Source organism: Corvus kubaryi, unplaced genomic scaffold (assembly GCF_017639235.1).
Source record: "Corvus kubaryi isolate FWS band 111438036 unplaced genomic scaffold, C.kubaryi_AGA036_p1.0 37308, whole genome shotgun sequence".
NCBI lineage: Eukaryota > Metazoa > Chordata > Aves > Passeriformes > Corvidae > Corvus > Corvus kubaryi.
Genome location: NW_024581096.1, coordinates 2138789 through 2161455, shown reverse-complemented (window position 1 = coordinate 2161455; position 22667 = coordinate 2138789). Strand labels below are relative to the sequence as shown.

The window sequence follows — 22667 nt, the reverse complement described above, 5'->3', positions numbered from 1 at the left end:
TCTCTCTTACTGGTGTGTTAACATTTTTTAGCTAGAGAGCATGTATAAAAATGTGAAAAGTGTTAACAAGACAAAGTTTGATTTGCTTTCAAAGCTCAATGGAAAAGCAACACATGTTCAGAATCAGCTTTTTTCTATATTAAGTGATGCCAATGCAGATGGCACTAACTTGCTTTTGCCTCATATTGTAAGTGTTGGTAGAGGCAAGTATTTTTCATGAATAAAAAGAGTATCCAATAGAATATTTAGTCGTCAGAAGTTCTATATGAATTCCTGTGGAGAAACTGTTACTGCCTAGTCCCCCTCCTGCCCCAGAAAAAAAACCCAACAACATATGACAGCAGCTTCCATCTGCTCTGATTTTATTAATAGTGCTGCTCAGATTGTGGAAATGCTAATAAATATTGACTCCTCAATGACTGTAATTTTGAGACTATAAAATAGTAGTTCAAAGGATACAAAATCTTCTGCGTATTTTATCTGGCATTTCTATAAACAGCAAATGCTTAAGTAGATAGAAGCATGTGCACATGCTTGTGTTTTCTAACCTTTTGTATAGCCTACAATGCTGTAGGCTTTGTGTGCTTTGGCATTCTCCACTGAGCTAATAATCCGTGCTGTTGCCGCACTGCCTCAGCTGTGCTTGCTGCACTGTAAGGTTTGTTGCTTCCTATGGGCAAATGACTAGTAATGCCTCTTACCTTCACTTCCCCTGTGCTGTTTCATCTCTTTTGACTGTGGTGGTATAAATAGAGGAATTAAGACAGTGTCTCTTCCTTTCTGCTGGAATAGATGTTGATGGTATGCAGTACACTGTATTTTCTCATATGGTAGATCCAAATGTAATCCCTCCAAGAACTAAACCTGAAGCATAAGCTTTATGCTTCTTATGGTTTTTTACCTCTGCCAGAAGCTTACCATGTTTTAGTCTGGTTGCTATGTGTATTTAATTTTCATTGTTTTCTTTGTTTAGAAAGTCAGGAATTTGTTTCCGTGGATCTTTTTCACAGTAGCAATGAAAGAAAATGAGGTTATTTAATGCAGAAATTAGTGGATTTGGAAAGCAAAGCAGTTCCGAAGTATCTTGGTTCCAGTCAGCTGTACTAAATAGCTGTGATTACTAGGTATATAGTAGCTGTGATTATTTCTATTGCATATTTTAAAAAAAGTAGATATGGATAGTGGGGGATGGAGTGCACTTCAGTATCCTTTTGGGATAGGTATTTCATATTCCTGGCTATGCATTAACTTAAAAATGAGAAAAATTAAATCCGAACTGTGTCAGTTCCATAATGTAAAGGAATTCTTTAGCCATCTGAAAACACTAGTGTTGAAATACTGAAATACCAATGTTGATGGCTTTTAAAAACGCTTGGGTTTTTGCGTATTCCATGAAGGTTTGTGGGACTCCTGCGGTTTCCTTTAGACTTCAGTTTGCCATACTAAAAATCACTGCATTTATATGGTGCTTTTTTTTTTTTTTTGATCTGAGGAAGAGAAGTGGATGAGATTCAAACACAGTAGTTTTAAAAATCAATTTATTCCTCCCTCTTAAGGTTTTCTTAGTAACACGACAAATACACACCCAAAGAATATGCAATCAAGTGAAACATCAGAAATGAAGCTCAGATCTAATGCTAATCTCAGCAGCATTGTTAATGGTATCCAATTAGAAACCATTCTTCAGAGGAAGTGTTATACTGGCACTTGGATAGATTTACTGTCCAGATGGGAGTTATTTTCTAGGGCTGTCTCAGAAAAAGAGCAAAAGAAAATGTGTGAGAACATACTTGAAACTACCTGGGCTGCAGTTGTGTTATGACAGTGTGTGTGTTGCTGTGTAGTGTCATGTAGTGTTAATATGAAAAGTCAATATAAATATTAAAAAAAAGAATAAAAAGTACATTTGCTTGGTTATCTGAATATTTTAAATTCTAATTTTTTCCTGTAAACTTAATCTGTAATTTTTCTCTCTCTCTTTTGGTAAGGATATTGCTGTAATAGATCTTGCCTTAAATTCACAGAATCACAGAAGAGTTACAGTTACAAGGGACCACTGGAGATCATCTCATCCAAGGCAGGGTCACCTAGAGCAGGTTACAAAGGAACAGGTCTCTCTGTGTTTTGAATGTCTCCAGAGAGGGATGCTCCATGATCTCCTTGGGCAGTGTGTTCGGTGCTGTGCCACCCTCAACATAAAGAAGTTCTTCCTTATCTTGAGGTGAAATTTCTTGTGTTGTAGTTTATGACCATTGCTTCTCATCCTGTATCTGGGCACCACTGAAAAGTCTGGCACCATCCTCTTGGCACCCATCTCTGAGATATTTATATGCCTTAATGAGATGCCCTCTCAGTCTTCTCTTTCTAGACTAAACAGGCCCAGCTCTCTCAGTCTCTCCCCATAAGAGAGATGCTCCAGACCCCTCATTATCTTTATGACCCTTCGGTGGACACGTTTCAGAAGCTCCATTTCTCTCTTATACTGAGGAGCCCAGAACTGGACACAGCACTCCAGATGTGGCCTCACCAGGGCCCAGCAGAGGGGGAGGATCGGCTCCCTTGACCTGCTGGCCACACTCTTCCCGACGCACCCCAGGATCCCACTGGGCCTCGTGGCCACAAGGACACACTGCTGGCTCATTGTCACCTTGTGATCCCCCAGAACTCCCAGGTCCTTCTCTGCAGAGCTGCTCTTCAGTGGGGCAGCCCCAGCCTGTGCTGGTACTTGGGGTTATTCCTCCCTGGGGCAGGACCCTGCTCTTCCCTTGTTGAACCTCACTGGGGTTCTCTCCAACCAGCTCTTCTGCCTACCACGGTCCAGCCGGAGGGCAGCAGAGCCTTCAGGTGTATCAGCCAACCCCCCCAGTTTGTATCATCAGCAAACCTGCTGAGGGAACCTTGTATCCGTTCATCCAGGTCAGTGAGAAACAAGTAGAGTGAGACTGGACCCAGCATTGATCCCTGGGGAACACCACTGACTGCAGGCCTCCAACTGGATTCTACTCCCCTGACCCTCTGAGCTCTGCCATTCAGCCAGTCCTTGATCCGACTCACTGTCCATTCATCTAAACCACATTTCCTGAGCTTACCTATGAGGAATGTTATGTAGCTGAACCCTCAATGACCAGGGGAGGGTCTTCCTTTTTCCAGCCTTCCTCTCCTTGCCCCAAGGTCTGGGATTCCTTAGGGCTGGCCTCAGCAGTTAACACCGAAGCAAAGAAGGCATTCAGCAGTTCTGCCTTTTCTGTCTTCCATCACCAGGACATCCATCTGACTCATGAGTGACCCCACATTTTCCCTAGTATTCCTTTTGCTGACGATGTACTTGTAGAAGCCCTGCTTGTAGTCCTTGCTATTCCATTACAGACTCAACTTGAAGTGGGTCTTGGCCTTCCTTGTCGCATCCCTGCATTCTGTGACAATGCTCCTGTCATATTCCCATGTGGCCTGTCCCTTTTTTCCACATTCCATAAATTTCTTTCTTCTATTTGAGATTTTTTAGAAACTCCCTGCTCATCCATAAAGGTTTCCTGCCCCCTTTGCTTACTTTCTGGTTCATGAAAATGCACTGGTCTTGAACTTGGAGGAAATGATGCTTGAATATTGACCAGATTTCTTGGACCCCCTTCTCTTCTAGAGCCCTAACCCTTGAGATTCCTCTACGCAGGTCTTTGAAGAGGTTAAAGTTAGCTCACTTGAAGGGTAGGGTTTTAGTCCTGCTTGCTGCTTTGCTCCCTCTACACAGGATCATCTTGAGTTCCACCGTCTTCTGTTTGCTACAACCAAGGCTGCCTCCAGCCTTCACATTCTCAGTCCTTCCTAGTTTGTTTGTACAAGGTCCAACAACACATCTTTCCTTGTTAGTTCTTCTACCACTTACATCAAAAAGTTACCTTCAATGATCTGCAGGAACTTCTTGGACTGTGTGCTGGGTCATATTGTCTCTCCAAAAAATACTGAGGTGACTGAATTACAGATACATACTCCCATATACCTCTGACTTACTGATGTCTCAGTCTAGGCTTATACGGGTATTGAGTATTACTGCATTTCAATCAAAGGCTGCACTTGAAATAGAATATTTTATTATGTAGGTTATTTGCCAGAGATTTTTTAATACTTCTGTTCTGTTTTGACAGGGTCATTCTGGTTTTGTCATTGTTAAGCTTTTGCCATGATAAGGCCAAGTACTGCTGACTGCTTTGCTGCAGAAAATAAATAGAAATAATTATTCTGGAGAGTTCTTTTTATTTATCTTTTGCTTAGGGTGGGTTTTACTTGTCAAAATTAACTCCTGCGGTTTATATCTGTTGCAACACATACCTAGTTAGAGATTGTTTAGTTCCAGTAGAACAGGAAAATGCTGTTGTTGAACCAAGAAAATGTTATTAATACAGGTAACACCACTGCAACTGCAACAAGTGAAGAGGTTTTATACGATGGCTTACATTCTACTTGTGTAAAGGATTTCTGATTATTTTAAAGCAAAACAAAATAGAAATAGAAAATTGTAATCTGGTTAGAATTTATTTATAGAATGCAAGAAAGAAATAATTTAAGTAAACATCTCCAGAATTCATACCTGACATTGCTTTTCTGGGAGTTAACTGACATTATCTTGCTGCCTTGGCTCTTGGAGATGGGTGGATGGTTTGGGTTTTTTTTTTTTTTCAGTTGGTTTAATATATAGAGGCACTGAGAACTTGCGAAGTAGTTAACCAAGAGGAACTTTGAACTTGATACTTTGGCAAGTTAGGAGTAGAAAATGGCTGGGTTTGGTTATATTCTGATATTCTGGATCAGTAAAAACCCCCTGATTTCTGCACTCTCTGTTCCCTTAGTTTTCTCAGAAGACTTTAGCGAACATCCTTAATATTTTTCATTTAACAATTGGCTGTATTTACTAGAACGTTCTTCCTCTTGTTATTACCATTCACTATTGTTGTTTCAAGACTAACGCCTTTTATTTCTTTTCCTCTGAATGCTGTCTGTGAGCAAGCACAGCATGTTTTTTTGGTGTTCCTTACCTGCATGAGGACATGCGGCCATGGATGCAGTTTAGCGTTGTTTTTATGCCAGAACCGAGGGGCCTCAGACTATAGCTTCATATTAAAATGGTGTTCATTTTATTTCCAACCACTTGTTCATTCTCCAGAGTCCAGTATTTTGGTTCATTTGTACTGACATGTTTGCCAGTCTCATTCAGTGAAATGTGTGACATAACCAGTCCAGTTTGGGGATTTTCTTTTTCTAGAAGAGACACAAAGAAATAGCTTGGATGAGAAGGAAGGAAGAAGGAAGTGAAAATACATTAAGTTGGCATTGTCACCAAATGAGGCTTCACCATCTCAACCAGACAATGTCAGTGATAGTTAAAAAGGGACAGTTTCTCCTCAGTGCAGGCTGTCTTTGCATATTCCAGGTCCTTGTCAGTGGCCATCAGGTTTGAGCCATCTTTTCCTTTCCAAAAGATGACAAGAAAAAAGATTGGAAAGAAGCACACTTTCAAACTAGGGTTTGCGAAATGGTTGCAGTTTGTTATTTTAAGAGTTCACCTTTCCTGCCCAAGAGGTCTGGATTTATTTTAGGGGAAGTCTGTACCAACCCTTAGTGTCACCCCGTACACACTTTTTTTTCCCCCCGTGATTTGCTGATGACTAAGAGATGCCAGGTGCTTTGAATTTAAAGAGTGAATAATTCTGTACTTCGTTTACTGTAAAAACTAGGGTGTTTTGTGTTCCTTCTAGAAGTACTATGTTGTTTATCGTTTTCCCAAGTTCATGAGGGTTAGTGCTGTTTTTAACTGGAAGACGTTCATGTAAATTGTGGTGTTACTTTTCACAATACAGTATCTCCCATCGAGAAACCAAAAAGCCTGTGTTTTGGTGTCTTCTGTGGTGCTTGTTGCTGCTTTAGGGAGAGAAAAACCCTTACAGGTTTTTTCGTAATTCTTTGTTTCAACATGAGTATGTTGGAACTTCTGTCAGTTGGCCAATTAAGCCTTTTTGTATTTGTCTGGCAGCATGTTAGGTTACATGCTCCCCAACACAATCTTGCCCTTTCCTGTGTTTACATGTGCTCAGCTCCATAATTCTGCACTAGTTTGTAGGTAGTGGGGTGAACTAAAAAGTATTTCACTGTGTATTTTGTGTGCCTAGTTCATCTTGCCTTTCTGTATAAATATTTGATAGCTGGTTTCATTTTCAACTGCTGCTGCAGTAACATCCTTTTAAGAGGCCTGGAAGGGGGAAGCAGTGCTTTCTCGGGCATGAGTGATCCCATCCTGTTATCATCAGACAGGAAATCTAAGGGACTAATGATACAGTGAAACTACTGCTCTCAAAGCAAATTAATGTAGACTGGGGACAAAATTACTGTGATCCTAAGCTCTACTTGAGGTTGAAATGAAAATGGCTGATGGGGTGCTGGCAGGTTTACACATGCTGTTGGGGTGCCAGATACTTGGATGATGGGAGTAAGCAGGGAATCATCAGAGTTCAAGGGAAGAGTGATGGTTCACTGAATGTTGCTAGTCTCTTCTAGATTAGAGTTTAGCAATCCAGGCTTGTTGCTAATCTTGTTTTCTTTGAAACACTGGTCTTCAAACCAATGCTTTTCTTTTCTGCTTGACTGATTTTATGCTATTCAGTTTTACTGTTCATGGTTTGTACTGGGTGTAAGTGGCAAGGATTTAGTAGTTGGGGTATGGTGTCCTGTTGGGGTCCCTCCCCCTGCCATGGAGCCCTGGGAGAGGGGCCCTGAGGGGACAGACACGGGGTTTCCCTGCTCCTGGTCAGCTTCATTCCCCATTGGTTGGTTTGTGTTCCCCTGTGTGGCCAAGGACCCTCGGGTCCCGTGACTGAGGGAGTTCCTGAGGAGGGCCCCGGCCATGCGGCTGGAGAAATAAACATCTCTGAAATATCTACCATGAATCTGTCCATATATACTTCGTTTCCACGGGACTCCTGGTTTGAAATATGCGTGTTACAGTAATCCCCGCTGTAACAAACTGGTGGAGGAATGCGGGCAAGATACCGATCCCTGAGGAAGATTCGTGAGTAAAATAACCACTCTAGACGTCTCTCTTCTCATCTTGGTTTGGATATTCTCTCTAGACTATGGAAGAATCGTGGGAAATGGGGCTGGCTCTCTGAGCCACAGAAAAAAATGTACCTAGAAGTAAAAGGAATCCTTGAACAACAAAACAAAAGAGTAATGCAACCGGGAGATCTAGAACATTTTTTTAACTGCCTTTTCAAAAGGTTCTCCTATATTTCTCGAGACTTACTTTTTGATATCGAACCTCCTGTATCTTGTGAGGGGTGTTTCTGGGATGAGATCTGGGATAAAGTAAGGGATCAAAGAGAAGCTTTCCATGCATACCTTATAATCAGGAAAGCTCTTGAGGAGCATTTGTATGGTCCCATTACCCCTAAAGCAGAAGATCATACTTATCCCACGGCCGAGGCCGCGCAGCCGCCATCCCGGGAGCACATGACTGCAGCCGTGCCAGCGGAGGTGCCTGTGCTGGATGCGCCCGGCCCCCTCGGGAGCGCGCGCCTTATCGCGGACCCCATCCCTGTCTTGGGGTCCCCGGCCACGCGGCCGCCAGTGAGGGAGCGATGCCGCAGGCACCACGGGTGCCGTGGGCCACGAGCAGCCAGGAACCGGGCATCGGCGTGGCAGGCCGCTCTGAGCACACGACTCGGAGAGCCCTGCGGAGGGAGAAGCGGCGATTTCCACAGTGACACGAGAAGCCGCGCAGCGCAGCGCCGAGCAGAAACGGGGCCACTCTCAAAGCAGCATGGAGTTGGCGGAGCGGAACCACTCACAGGGCACGGGGCTGGCGGCGATGGCAACGCGGGGCCGTGCAGAGCCTGGACACGCGCCGGAGCAGCGCCGCTCGGAGAGCGAGGAGCAGCCGCAACGCGGGGGCCCGGCTGAGACGTCGGAGTCAGCGAGGCAGCGGCCACGCAGGACCAGCAGCCACGACGAACACGCAAGCACGTGATAGGAGGAGTTGTAGCCACGAAAATCACAGGAACTGTGAAATGGTACAATGTCAAAAACAATTATGGATTTATAACACAAGATGATACAGGGGGAGATCTATTCATCCATAGAACTGCCATTAAAAGGAATAACCCTAAAAATTACCTGCAAAGTGTAGGAGATGGGGAAGTTGTACAATTTGATATAGTACAAGGAAAGAAGGGTTTACAAGCAGCAAGTGTTACTGGGCCTGGAGGTATTCCCGTCAAAGGCAGCCATTATGCACAAAATTATAAACAATATCCATCCCAGCAACTTCCCTACCCACAGCCTACTTCCCCCTTTTACCCTATACCCAATATGAACCCCTTCCTAAGTTCACCCTATCCCCAGTTTATTCCTAATCAGTTTTTCACCCCATGGCTTCCCTATACAATTCCATTTCCCTACAATTCCTCTCCGATGCCGAGGGGGGGATGAAAAGGGGGAAGGAAGAAATTAAACCCTCTCCTGCCTCAGTTTCCCCACAAAGCATGCCCGGAGAGTTCTGTCTCCCTTCTGTCAGCCCTAAGATGTTCCACAGAATCTGTTTGGACATTTAAAGACTCAGGAGGGTGGCTTGTTTTGTCTTGAAACTGTTCTTGTTATGTTTGTCCAGTTGTTTTCATTCTCCTTTTATTAAAATAAAATGGGTGAGATGTTGGGGTCCCTCCCCTGCCGTGTAGCCCTGGGAGAGGGGCCCTGAGGGCACAGACACGGGGTTTCCCTGCCCCTGCTCAGCCTCATTCCCCATTGGTTGGTTTGTGTTCCCCAGTGTGGCCAAGGACCCTCAGGTCCCGTGATTGAGGGAGCTCCTGAGGAGGGCCCCGGCCATGCGGCTGGAGAAATAAACATCTCTGAAATATCTACCATGAATCTGTCCATATATACTTCGTTTCCACGGGACTCCTGGTTTGAAATATGCTTGTTATAGTAATCCCCGCTGTAGCAGTGTCCCACCTGTAAGGGGAAGGGAGAAGCCAAGATTTGTAGATGCTTTTCAAAAGGAATAACTAAAATTAGAGAGTCCACAAAAGCTTGTAAAATATTGTTAGTTAATTAAACATGATATGGAAGTCAGTATGTTAGTCCTACACCTCCTAACGTAAGTACGCAGCAGTGGGTTTTGGATAAAGGGAGACAGAGAGAGACGCAAAGGTGGAGAGAGAGGAAGGGAGAAAGAGATATTACCAGTACTGGCTCCTGCATTGATCCAGCCAGTGGGATGTCCGGGGTCCGGGGGCACCCATGCACCTGGGCTTGTTTTTGGGTGCCTTTTTAACAGATAAGTGTTCCCCGTCCTGGAGAAAAATTTTGGATTTTCTATGCAAATTAGTCATCATGCACAGTCTGTTATTCTAGGTCTTTGTGGAAATGGGTCAGAGGGCTTTGGTGGTCTTGTTCCTTCCCGCCCCCCCCGCTGTCCATACCTGCTTCTCCACCTCATTCCTGTGTTTGTGCTGTGCTGAGTTGTGCTTATCTCCAAGAGCTAGAATAAGGACATTTGTCCCAGAAAAATGCTGTCCTACCTCCTTGTGGCCGCTTGTCCAGTCATATCTTGCTCTTTCTCACAGCGTGTTACTGCCAACAGTCCTTGTCTGTTGTTACCTGCAGTCCTTGGTTGGTGCCACAGCTATCCTGCTGTTGGTGTTTGAGACAAACACATTAGCCTCTTATCTTCTGGGATTCTGCAGGGGGTCTGCAGGTGTGACTTCACCACATGCAGAAGCTGCCTGAAGCTGCCCCCATGCTGGATGGAGCTAATTCCAGCTGTTTCCAAAATGGACTGACTACTGAGTCAGTCAGTAATCTTGGTAGCACCTCTGTGATAACATGTTCAAGGAAGCATTAAAAACAACTGTATAACAGCCAGGTGAGAAAAGTGAGACTATGTGGGACAACCCTGCAGACACCAGGGCCAGTGAAGGAGGGAAAGAAGGTGCTGCAGACCATTGTCCAAGGTGGAGCAGATATCCACCTGCAGCCCATGCACAGTGATGTTTTTCCCTTCCTATTCCTTCAAGAAGTGAAAAAAACCCAAAACAACTCAAGAACTATATAAAGGTCATAATTTTCCTATTGGCTGTGAACACTGAACCTCAGGTGAACTTGTGTCAAGGCTCTAATGGTTTAGGGAACAAGAGAGTTTTATTTGTGTTTCAGGTTTTTTCTTTTTTTTCCTTTGAGTTCTTTATTATATCTGCCCCATAAAGAATTGGAGTTGTTAAGTGGTGGAGAAAAATAAGCCATCACAGCGTTGTAGGTCTGCAAAGCAATTTTATGTTGTTGGATTTGGTACTTCAGGTGGTCTGATGTTGTGGTGTATTAGGACATGAAGATTTTTCTGCCTGCTAGACTTGCCTGTTCTATGGGCAGGAAAAAATTGCTATCCTTTGTGTTCCTTTCTACATTCTGTGTATTTACTCAAACTAAACATGGTCCTATTTGGAGCAATATAAGAAAAGCACATGTTGTATGTGAAATCATGTTTTCCTGTCTCAGATTGTTCTAACAGTGGATTCTCTGATTCCTGATTCATCCATTACAATTTTTCTGCTTGGGCAACTGACCACAAGATGGGTAGACAGGGATAGGAAGTGGTGTGTACGTCTGACTGTTGGTTTATAAAATGTATATTGTAAGGGGAGTGGTGGTGGGGAATATTTCCTGCCACTATCCTGACGCACCCATTTCCTAGTATTGGCAGCCATCTCTGTAGTAGAACATGAGCGTTAAACAGTTCTTCCTGTATGCGTAGAAGTAGAATTTGAACAAACATAAAACAATTTCGAATTAAATCACATTGCAGTTTCCTGCCTTCACTTAAATGCAGGTTTTTAGGTTCATTCTGGGTTTTGAAGAGTTACAATTAGGTATATACCCAGGTTGGTCAAACCAGTGCTTTGGAGGGATGGTTGTTTATTTGATATTTAAATATAGGTCTTGACTATTTTGGCTTAAAATGGGAGCTGTGAGTTCAGGTACTTCAAGGGACATGATAACTGAAGGAGATAGACCCAGCACTGTGATACTGTACAGGCATTTGTTTACTAATCCGTTTACAGTGCTGTTGATGCATGTGATCTTTTACCAGATCCTTCTTCCCCCACACCTTCTTAAAGCTCAAGGTCTCTCTTACAAAATAAAGGAATAAGCTAGGTAAACTAGGTATATGTGGGTTTTGCTTTGTTAGGCCTTGTAAGTTTTGTTGCTTCAGAAACTGTAGAGACATGGACAAGCAGGACCCATGTGAAGAGAACAGCTGCTGAAGAAGAGGGGGTGAACAGCGTAACGAATGTGCTTTTTGGGTGATCTGAATGACAAGTAGTATCTTTTTTTGTTATTTATATGAAGCTGTAGTAAGCTTTTTAATATTCTGCTTTCAAAATATAATTCTCAGAAGTTGAAATGATTGGACAGAGTGGACTTATTGATGGCTGCAGCTGGTGGGAAATGGGCATGCCTTTCGCTGCCAGACTTCTGGTAATCAATTCACATGTACAATCTCTGCCTCCAGTGCTTGTTTCCATGACACATGTTCTTCTGTTGATACTCCTGTTTAAAGAGACTGCTGTTGACACTTCTTTCAAAAGTGTCATGTTTTTCCACAGCTTTGCCATTCCCTGAACTGCTAGTGAAAAGAGACAAAATTTCTTTTTTGTCAAAGGCTTTTTGGTTTTAGATGTTGGCCAGGGAATTCAACTTGTGTTTTCACATGCAGTATCAGCAGCTTGGAGAAGGCGTGGGTAACTTGGACCCAGTGAGCACTTCAGCTTCCATAGCATCTTTGGCATCTGTCTGTGGGTGGCTGGAGTATGTCATTCTTGAGCCTGTTCCTGTGGAAGAGGCAGCAGGAGGTTGTGCTATCTGTTTTGCTGACTTGCCCATTTTCTGGACATCCTCAGTGTGAAATTTGCAGTCTCCAAACTCTTTGCATTGCAATACAGTTAAATGTTTTTCTAATTTTTGGATCACTTTTTATTTAAATAATATGGCTGGAGTTTTATGGGAAATACTGTGTTTTGATAATCAACATTGTAATCAAATTCTAGCAACGTGGAAGCATTGTTTAAAAATGAGGTTTTGACTTGCCACTATTCTAATGAAGAGTTATCTTCCATTTTTTTATTGGATGGATGTAGACTCTGACTGTTCACGGTCTGAGTGATAAATTCTACTTCTGGTTAATGAAAACACTAAAGTATAGCAGTCCCTTGATCTGTTGCCACATGAATTATACATACTGTGAAGTATTTGGCAAGCTAAGCTGCACATAGAGGAAAATCCAAGCACATTACTTGTTTTTGTGTCTTAGTGAGAAAAGGGGTCTTGCAGCTTGTGACTTTAGTGCCGTGGGCATGGTATTTTATGTTCTCCCTGTATTATTAACATACTGTCTGAAAATTGAAGTGCAGTCTACTAAATGTGTCTGAAAGATTTTTTGGCACTTGGAGGAGAAAGTTTCCTGTCACCAGTCCAGAAGTTGAAATATAATTTCAGCAGTTAAAAAAAAAGGAGGTAAAAAAGGCATATTTTCATTTGGAGTGTTGGCAGTTTGATTGAGAAAATAAACACTCAGTGCTGCTTTGGAGAAGTATGTATTTTTAGGCCAATTTCCTGAGGAAATGGAGCTGACATGATCGTGTTGTTAGTCTACATATGTTGGTCCTTCTTGAAAAATTGAGTCTGTCATCTAATTTCAGACAAACTTGAAACCTGAGGTGGAATTCTGAAGATTTTGTGAAAATCCATTGCTAATTTGAGAAGGAGACCTAAACTTGTTGCTGAGGAGAAAAGAGGCAAGAACATGGCTAGTGTATGCTGTCAGTAATTAGCTAGTCAGCACCTTTTAGGTTTGTCTTCTCAGGCTGAATAGGAATATTGTAAAGTCATAGAGAATAGAAGGACCTATTGTAACAATGAGTTTAAAGGAAGAAAGATACATTCCCATAGCAAGGTGAGGTTTCCTTGTTCCAGTGTGCACAGCAAGATGTGTTGAAGTTTTCAAAAGGGAATGAAGTTGCAAAAGAGGTCACTTTGTTATCTCTGCTCTTGGAAACCTTTCCTTTTAAACTGCAGATAGAACAGTTGTTGTTTTTTCTTTGTTGTATTCTGACATTAAATGAGGGATTTGGAGTTAGGATATGTGAATTTACATGTACAAAAAAATACCTGATTAGATTCTGTATAGCTACATCTTAATTCTCTGTAGAGGGTGGATTTTATTGTGCTAAACAAAAATATCCCATTAACCTTTGTAAACGTGGGATAAGCTATGTTGTAAAGACACAACTGACAGTTCAGTGCTGTTTCAAAGTTCTCTGATTCTCTGCAGTGTAGGGTGTGTTAGCTGGTGACAAGTCATATGCTAAACTTTGGCTTTGTCTTCTGGTATCTGTAGGTATGTTAACCCCATTTAATGTCATCAGAGCTCTGTTGTATTTAAAAGAAAGTAAGTACATGCTCCTCACAGTGTCTCATGTGTGTACAAATATATGTGCAAGTACATATATATGCTACTTCTCTTCAGTATTTAGCAGCTGGTGTAAGTTTGAGAAACTGCACACGTATTTCTGAGGTTTTGGTTTTTAAATTGACTGATTTCCATTTTACAGTGCCTGAAAATGACAACAAAGCGGAATTTGTTTTTGCGGCTGGTGCCATGCCGCTGTCTGCGTGGAGAGGAGGAAACTGTGACTTCACTCGATTATTCTCACTGCAGCCTGGAACAGGTGCCTAAGGAGATTTTTACTTTTGAAAAGACCTTGGAAGAACTGTATTTAGATGCTAATCAGATTGAAGAGCTTCCAAAGGTATGTTGGTTGGTTTTCCTTTTAGATACACTTATTACATCTTTACTTCACCAGCTCTGTAGAAACTGTTAGTGTCTAGCTTCAGCTTTTGCGCCATAGTTTGCCTTGAAGCAGCCTTGGTAGACTGGAAGTTTATGCATTCCAGCATGACTATTTTGTTGCATGGATTGGAATGAAACTGCTCAAGCAAAAGATCTGGCCCAAGAGAGTTACAAAGCAGAAAAGACTGACTAATAAATCTATTTCTGTGCACTGAGAAGTGGGCAGGCTACCACTTGCCTTGGTCTAGTCTAAGGTTTAATTATCCGCATGATTAGAAAGATTGCTTGAACATTTATGTTTTGTTCTTTTTTAGGTTTTGGGTTTTTTTTCTTAACTGCAGGGACATGTAATAGCCTACACTTGCTTCAAGTTAATGTGTTTCTGTATTAGAATAAGTCATACTTAAAGGCATATTTCTGAGAAGCTAAAGATTTTTTCCAGCTTTTAAGTAATTTTGGTCATTATATTTTGCTACCCTTTCAATTTTCAAAAGAAAACGCCCCCACATATAAATTCAAATACAGTAAAGAACACGAGCAGGGCGATTAGGGGTAGTGAAGATATCGTCAAAGTGATTTTTATTCATTTGACCAAAATTTTGGCAATTAAACTTTCAGAGAAGAACTGTAGGGGAAGGCCTGTAATATTTCAAATGATCCTGGCCAATATGGAGGCAGAGTTTCAAGCTGTGTATTCCTTTTCCCTTTTACTTAGTCTTCCAACTCTGGAAAAGACTTTTAATTAAGCCATTTCAAATATAAAGGCTGTGATACTTACCAGGCCCTGTCTAGTTTTCTGAAACCCTGTTAACACATTCCCACTCTCACCTTTCCTCTTTGCCCCAGTAGTGTTTTGTGATCTGGCCTTTGTATGCCACAGCAAAACTGGTTTGGGGCTGCTTGTCAACCTGATCACTGAAATGACCCATCAGTGTGTGTGGCTCTTGGTTTTTTTAAATTGCCCTGAATCTTTTCAGATTTCCAGCTTATTTCAACACTCAGTTCTTACAGTATAGCTCCTTAATTTAGCTGACTGGTCAAGGGCAGAGCATGAGCAAACTGGGGTGGAGGGAAAGGTTGTGGTAGAGAAGGAATTGACTTTACATGAAATGTTGGTGTGTAGTTTCAGCTTCAAAACTGACTGGGCATTTGAAATGCTTTCATCCTCCTCCATCTTATATGCTAAATCACATCTGAGAAAGTACCATGTTTACTCCAGGTGCCGCACTGTGCATTTGAGCTGAAAAGCTCAAACTGTAACAGTTTTACTTTCTCTCTCACTCTGATATTTGGAAGAGATCAGATTCTGCAGTAAAATAGTCTTTAATTATGTGACTTCCTGCACTTACTACTAGTAATTATGAATATGTCAACACTAAAAAAGAACAACAAATGAACAACTGCATAGTCAATATGATCTAAAACTCCCTTCCCTCTACATTTTCCTTTAGGGATCTTGCAATTCCTTGTGCTACATGTGCTTTGACCTGAGTTATCAGAGAAATTTCTAATGATTCCAAGAGTCTAGATTATTGCTTTCTAGGGAAAGAGTTTGAAGTATATATTCTTGAAGTAAGGGAATGGCTCCAAAACGCCTGAGCTCATCAAAGTATCCTAAGTGACTAGTAACTCTTAAAAGCCTTAATGATAAATGAGTTCTAACAGACACATTTCTGAAGATTTGAAAACAGCAGTAGACAAGTTAAAGCTCATTCCTTTAACTGTCCATCTTGCTAATTTATGTCTGCTTTTGTTCTGGGGTGGTATATGCAAATTTTACAGGAATGGGGCTTGTTGTCTCTGGTTCAAATAATGGCCTTGTAATTGAGAGAGACACAAAAAATTTTGGTCAAACTGAGCCCATTGCTAATGATAGTGATTGGGATAAATTTTTTTTTTAGTCAGTGAACACTTCCTGGTTTTCTAAGATCTTTTCTCAGAATTCCAAAAGAGATGATCACTAAGTCAAGGTATTTATGAATGATCTTTTCAAAAATGGTCATGAAAGGAATATTCATCATAAATTGTTCAGATGAATCTTTTCAACTGCTTTCTTAGAGATACTTGTTTTGTATTATGTGTAAGTTTCCTACATATTATTTGAGGATTATTCTTCCATTACGTTAAGATTATTTGCCTTACTTTGTCAATTTGTAAACCTTTTGAGGAAGAATATCTAGGTACCCTAGGCATTTAGGAAGAGATCTGGCTCTGAGCTAGTATTTGATAAAGATGGTAGTGCATGTAGAAAGAAGCGTTTAAACACTTTTCTATACTCCTAACTCAGACTAGTTTCAGTTTTTTCACTAGTTCAATTTTTTTCACCAGTTTTCAATTTTTTTTCAACTTTTTTTGATTTTTGTGTACTTAAGGTAGGAAGCATGAAAGGGAAAAAACATTGGAAGACATAACACGAAATTGACACTTTTAGAGGAGATGAATATGTACTGAAATCCTGTGGTCCAGAACTATTTGACTTTAAAAAAAGTGTCTATCAATTTTTTCTTTTCTTTCTTGAATAAACTCTACTTACCTCTGGGGTGTCACATTGCATGTCTATGACAGAAAATATTTTGCAATGTTTGTAGGTCAGTGTGTAACTACAGGTCACAATTTCCGAGATACTGGAAGGAATTTGTAGGAAGTATTAAGCATAGCTGCTGCCTTGTGACCATTTGCAGTTTATAGCTTTCTTAAGCATTGTAATATGAGTCAATTTTCAATGAAACTGGTTAAAATTTTTTTGTATCGAAAACTGTAAATAACCTGGTGTTCAGGCCATGAGGTCAGAAGTTTAAATGGATTAAAAACAAAAGCTATATAGAGGAAACTGAGAGAAAATCACATTCACTTTTTTCTTCGTTTCAATAGCAACTTTTTAACTGTCAGTCCCTACACAAGCTGAGTTTGCCAGACAACGATCTAACCACATTGCCAGCATCCATTGCAAATCTCATTAATCTCAGGGAACTGGATGTCAGCAAGAATGGTAAGTCATTTTGCTTATTGTATTGAGGTAACTAAAAGGTGAATCACCATTGACTGTACAAAGACACTAGTGAAACTGTAATTTCTATAAGCTGTACAGCTAGTAGTTTTTAAGTTACTACTCTAAATCCCTGCTTACACTGAAAGATGATCTTTTATGATCTGGTTGTGATATTTACTTGTATCTCTCACATTGATTGGTTTGTAGACAATGCTGTCTGGCACTTTATATTGTCTCAAAATACATAAGATCAGTTACTTTTAATAACTTTTGTCATCTGTCACTATACTTAAGAGAGTTTTCACAAGAACTTTGTAAGTTTTGCTGGATTTTATTGTTATAATTTGTTTCATATGAAAATTGGTTTTGGTTTATTTTAATAAGCTGTTGGAAAATTGTAGTATAGTAGGACTTAGCTTTTCTGTCCTGCTCTGGGGAGGGTAACCTCTGTTGCATGGGGAGATGTATTTATGTGTCCATAGATAGGACTTGGTTCACTTGTCCGATTTGTTAAAAATCTATCATTCTGTGTAAGTCAGACTTTTATAAGTTAGGAAATGTTGTCAGCCAGGTGTTCTGTACATGGGGTTTTTGTTTTATACATGGTGCTGCTTTGGCAAGCTGGCAGATATGTGCAACTGTGAGGAAATTGAAATAACACTGTCATTGAACTTAGTTGTGTGACTTATTTGAGAGAGAAGAAATCATGCTAATTGAGGAGAATATAGTAGTTTTGGCTTACTAATTCGGAGTTAAGTAAGAGAACACCTCATTGAAATAACACTTGAAAATAAGAATTACAAAAATATTCCAAAGATTTTGTCCTTCAGTTTATTGTTTTATTTGGGCTGCTAGCTAATTAGGACCCCACAAAGAGAAGTAAGTTTTGCTTTACGAAGAAAGCATTCCAGTTGTTGAGGTGTTGGTATTTCCTTGGTTGGTTGTTGTAGCCCTATCTGTACTTAAATAGGTATTCTGTTATTTCTGCTTAATGAAGACAGTGTTTAGTGTGATAAATTGGCCTCGTTGTCATGGATCTGTTCCTGGTACAAGTGGATTGATAGTCTTTCTTAAAAAACACTGGCCTTCAAACTACTGTCACAGTAACACACAACAGAGAAAGAACCATCTTTTTGTCCTGGACTGAACTGTTGAACGTATTAACTGTTTGCAACATGAGTTCTCAGTGCAGAGGACTTAAAAGCAGCAAAAGGGGATCTGAGTGTTGCTGTTGGGAAATTCCATAGCTCATGTACGTAAATAGGCGGCTGAAGCCAGGGAGCTACTTGTCTGTCTAAAGTGGCATGGCCCTGAGCTAAGCCTACAGAGAGCTGCTGAAAGAGCACTTGTTCCTCTGAGGCATATGACATGCTATCCCAGTAAATGATGACTCTGTTTCTAGAGCTTGGGGGTTTTTTTAACACCCTTCAGAGAAATGGCAGGAGGTACGAGCTTATTTAAACTATTATCATGTGCCTGTTCTCAGGCTCCTCTCCATTTGGATAGCTTCTCTGACTAGTGTTGAACGTAAAAAATAGTTCTGAGGTTACAAGCTTGTTTACTGGGGCCATACTATCTTCCAGTAGTTCTAAAACCTCTGCAAAATTAAAAGAAACAAATTAGAATTCCTGTTTGTTCCTGCTGGGTGAAGTAAGAAATAGTGCTGTTTATTCTGTAATATACTTGGTATTATTTGAGACCTTAGTTTGTTGGCATAAGTGCCTTTCCCTTTCTCTTTTCCTCTCTGCTGTTGCAACCATGGAAAATTTTTCTCTTGACAACTGCAAGCCTACTCTCGTCCCTTGTGTCTGTTTTACTCTTTGTAAGAATTTACTGCTGGCTTTCTCATTGTTCTGATGGGTGTCTGTAAATAGGAGGTATTTTACTAGTTTTCTAAGAGTAGCAAAATGTATAAAAATCTCCAATTCTTCCTTTTTCTGTTATGTATCAAAAGAATAGAATGTAGAAGCAGTGGACTTCAGTGGAAAGAATTGCTTTCCTTTAGTTTATAAAAAAAATATAAGTATTAGTCCCCAGAAGTGCAGAATGATGACAGATGCTGAATTCTAAAATAATTGTGTGTTTCTCAGATTCCTGTGGTTGTGGCAAGTGAGTGGTGATAGTTCCTCTATTCTTCTTGAAGTATTGCTATACCATTAAGTGTTTCTTTCTGAGATGGGTTGGGCTAAATCATGCAGTGCAGATGCCTTGAGAACAAATATGCATTTATTTTTAAAGGTTGTATTTTTACATACAGAGGTTGTATTTGGTTAGGCTTCAGTTATCAAATACCAGTATACATGAAATATGATAGGACTTTCACGTAAAATATTTGAGCTGTTTCTGGTATAGATGTAATCAAATGTATTGACCAAAGTATGTAATTTTCTAAAGAGTTGATGAGAAAATGAAAAACTAAGTTTCAGATTTAAAATGTTTTGAAATTACTAATGAATTGCAATCTGGCTCACGGAGTGAGAGCTGTTGCATGGGAGAGCATCCAGTTCTCCAAGTTGAATTGCCTGCATATATATATGTGTATGCTTAATATTTGATATTTAGATGAAAGATCAAAATCGCAGGAATTTTTCAAGGTAGCAGATCCGTTACATGAAAAGTGTTAATCCAAGAAAGCAATCTTTATGGTGCTTTAATAGCATGTGAAAAATCTTGCGCTTTTAATTTCTGACTTAAATGTTTTTGGATTCATACACATGATATATAAAACTCTCTAACAGAGACACAGCAGATGTGCAAATGCTGATACTTAAGAATATTTAATAACATTTTATCAGAACAAGAATTCATCTAATCTTGTGGCCTGTCTCCAACAGTGACCAAAAGTAGAAGCCTAGGGAAAATTTAGCGAGATACTGGAAGCCAGGAGACATGCATGTTTCCCTGTATGCTCTCAGTCCAGCACCTTCTCTTATTGGGACTCCTTGAGCCAGACAGGGTGGCTTTTTTATTTACAAATCTTCATTTGACTACTTCCCTGTCAGTTTATCTACTGTTTAAAGTGATGTATGTTTTGAGACGTGCTGAGTTAGAGTACCAGCCCTTAATGGTTGTGTGTTGTGGGGTATACAGAAGTCTTTGTATAAGAGCATGGTCTGGAATGTATCCATGGCTGCTGAAGCAGTTGTGGCGCAAGTATAGCCTAAAAATACCAAGTTGCTGCTATATGTGCAGCAAGCATAGGCTAGAGTTAGTCTTAACTCTGCTTTTATTATTGGTAGAAATCAATAAATTCTGTAGCTTTTTGGTAGTGAGGACATCCACTGTCCTTTTCTGGCATTTTAACCTGATTCCCAAGGCTACTGTGAACCCTTAATATCAGAGGTATTCCATTGCTTCTTTCCAGATACACTTCAATTCTGAAATTTTTAGCTGAAGTCTAATGCTATCCTAGTCACAAAGATGAAATGACACTTGAACAAATGGTTCAATAAATAAACTGCATTCCTGCATTACCTACCGGAAATTACATCCTGCACTATACAAAGCATTGAGAGATGCCTTTTCTCCCAGCCCTGTAACCTCATGGGTTACATCTTAGAGAAGATGCAGCATATAAAATGTGAGGCCAGTATAGAAAAATTAATTTTAATTAATGTTTTATTTATGAGGCTAAAGGAAATTAAAACATTTTTAATCCTGTATGGCTAATTTTTTTATGTATTGACAGCTCTACAGGGGGAAAAAACCCCACCCACCAAAAAACCCCGCAACACCACTTTTCACCCCTAAATCAGTGTCTTTCAGGGTTAAACTTTAGGGAACAATAATTTCCTTGTGGTTCTGGAATGCCAGCCTTAACGTGCATCTAGGGCAATGTGGAAGAATGTCAAGGAAATATTTTTGCCTCTTGTTCGAAGAAGAGGAAAGTATTTATGTACAGTGTCTGATGGCATATATAAATGTACAGAAGAGTTAGCTTTACAGGTTACTAGAATCAAGTGGCTTGAAAGGCTGAAACATAGGATGAGCTGACTGCCAGGAAAATCAGGCTTTTCTGGAAGCCTGGGAAATGCACTTGAAATTGCTTGTGTCTGTGGAGTTACTCTAGTGGGAAGCAGTGAGATTATCTACTTTCCCCTCCATGCAGGTAGTGAAAGAAAATGATTGAATTTTTAAGTTCCATATTATTCAGGCCTTTAGAGCATTAAACAGCAAGATGAGAAAATAACTAGCAAGACCAAAAGTAACCTGGGGCTTTGGAAATAACAGTACCTTCATAGTCTCTTAGATATTTAGGTGCGTTTTCTTTCACAGTGATGGTACAGCAAATTTACTCATGTCAGTTTGTTATTCTGCATGGCAAAGAATCTTCATGAAAAATAGACAAACCAAACCTAAGAAAATTCCCCTCCCCTCACCCCCCTGCCTTCCAGGCATATCTGCCTATAAAGTTGTTCCAGCAATTTTAAAGAATTTTGTTAACAGATACAAATTGAAATCAAATATGTTTTCTTCAGTGTTCTAAAATAATCTGTTGATTTGGCAAACTATCTTTAATATGCTGTGTGCCAGAAGTTGGGGAGTTGGAGAATGAGAATTCAAGAAACTATCCAGTCTTCTGTTGCCCATCTGGTACATTTAGGAATATGGCTTTTCCAAGGAATTGAGAATTGTTTCTAGTTGATAGAGGGAGACAGATCCAAGTTTTATTTTCTGCAGGAAGAAGTAAGAGAGGAAGATCCTGAATACAAAATAACTTGCTGTAAATTTGCTATTTCTCTATTTATACTAACAGAGGGGCAGACAGGAGCAGGGTTTTTAAATCATCCATGATAGTGAAATGAAAGATAATTGATTTTCTGCAGAGTTCTGAGTCTGTAGCTCTGTGATAACGTATCCCTGTATAGAGGTTATAAATGTACCCTAAATGTAGGCAGCCCTTCTATTTAAAGTTTTTTTTCAAGTGTTAGTTGTACTTTTTCTTAAATACATTGTCTTATTGAAGGTACTGAAAAGAATCTGTCTGTTCACAATAAAATAATCTGTGTGTATGAGAGGATGCGAATGGAATGAAATTTCAATGCAGATAGGTTTTGAATGTGAAATTTGGGTATATATATCTGAAATTTTGAAATAAGTTTATTAAAAATGTCTTCCTGGACTCAAAAGAAATTTTTGTAATGCAGAAAAGGTATTGTAAAAGTAATTATGGGGTTTGTAGATGTGGATTTACATGTAAAGACAGCAAAGAATAGGATCATAGAATAGAACGATTTGTGTTGGAAGGGACTTTAAAGATCATCTAATTTCAACTCCCTTGGGAGGAGCAGGGACATTTTTCACTAGAACAGGTTGCTGAGAGCCCCATCCAAACCCAGCCTTAAGTACTTCCAGGGAAGGACACTTCCACAGCTTCTCTGGGCAGCAAGATTTCACCACCCTCACAGTAAAGACTTTCTTCCTAGCATCAAGTCTAAACCTAGTCCCATCCCCACCATGTCCTGTAACACTACATGCTCTTGGAAAAAGTCCCTCTCCACCTTTCTTGTATGGGCCTTCAGGTCCTGGAAGGCCGTAATTAGGTCACCCTGAAGATGACTGTATGAATTTAGTAGAATTCTCTTTTTCTGGATCTTGACTACCTATCAGAGATTCTTCTTCTAGCTCCAGAATATCATATCTATTTTTTAGGGGCGCATTGGTAGCATAGGAAACATTTTTTTCTCCTGCTCTGAGCTGAGACAAGAGTCTGTTCTTGACACTGATCGTGCTGTAATCAAATCTCTCCTGATGGGAGTTTTTAAAGTCCTTGCTAGGAGTTCCAGAGTCAAA

General features: G+C 40.3%; 1 protein-coding gene across 9 annotated transcripts in view; it reads left to right on the top strand.

The window, feature by feature from the left end:
- ERBIN (erbb2 interacting protein) overlaps positions 1–22667 on the top strand; it is a 119734-nt gene that overhangs the window by 41899 nt on the left and 55168 nt on the right. For all 9 annotated transcript variants that reach the window (XR_006016105.1, XM_042028229.1, XM_042028225.1 and 6 more), the window contains 2 exons: positions 13647–13844; positions 16757–16874. Coding sequence is in view for 8 of the 9 variants with exons in the window: in XM_042028229.1 (XP_041884163.1) it covers positions 13656–13844; positions 16757–16874 (307 nt within the window). In the remaining variant the exon portion in view is untranslated. The remainder of the gene's footprint in view (positions 1–13646; positions 13845–16756; positions 16875–22667) is intronic.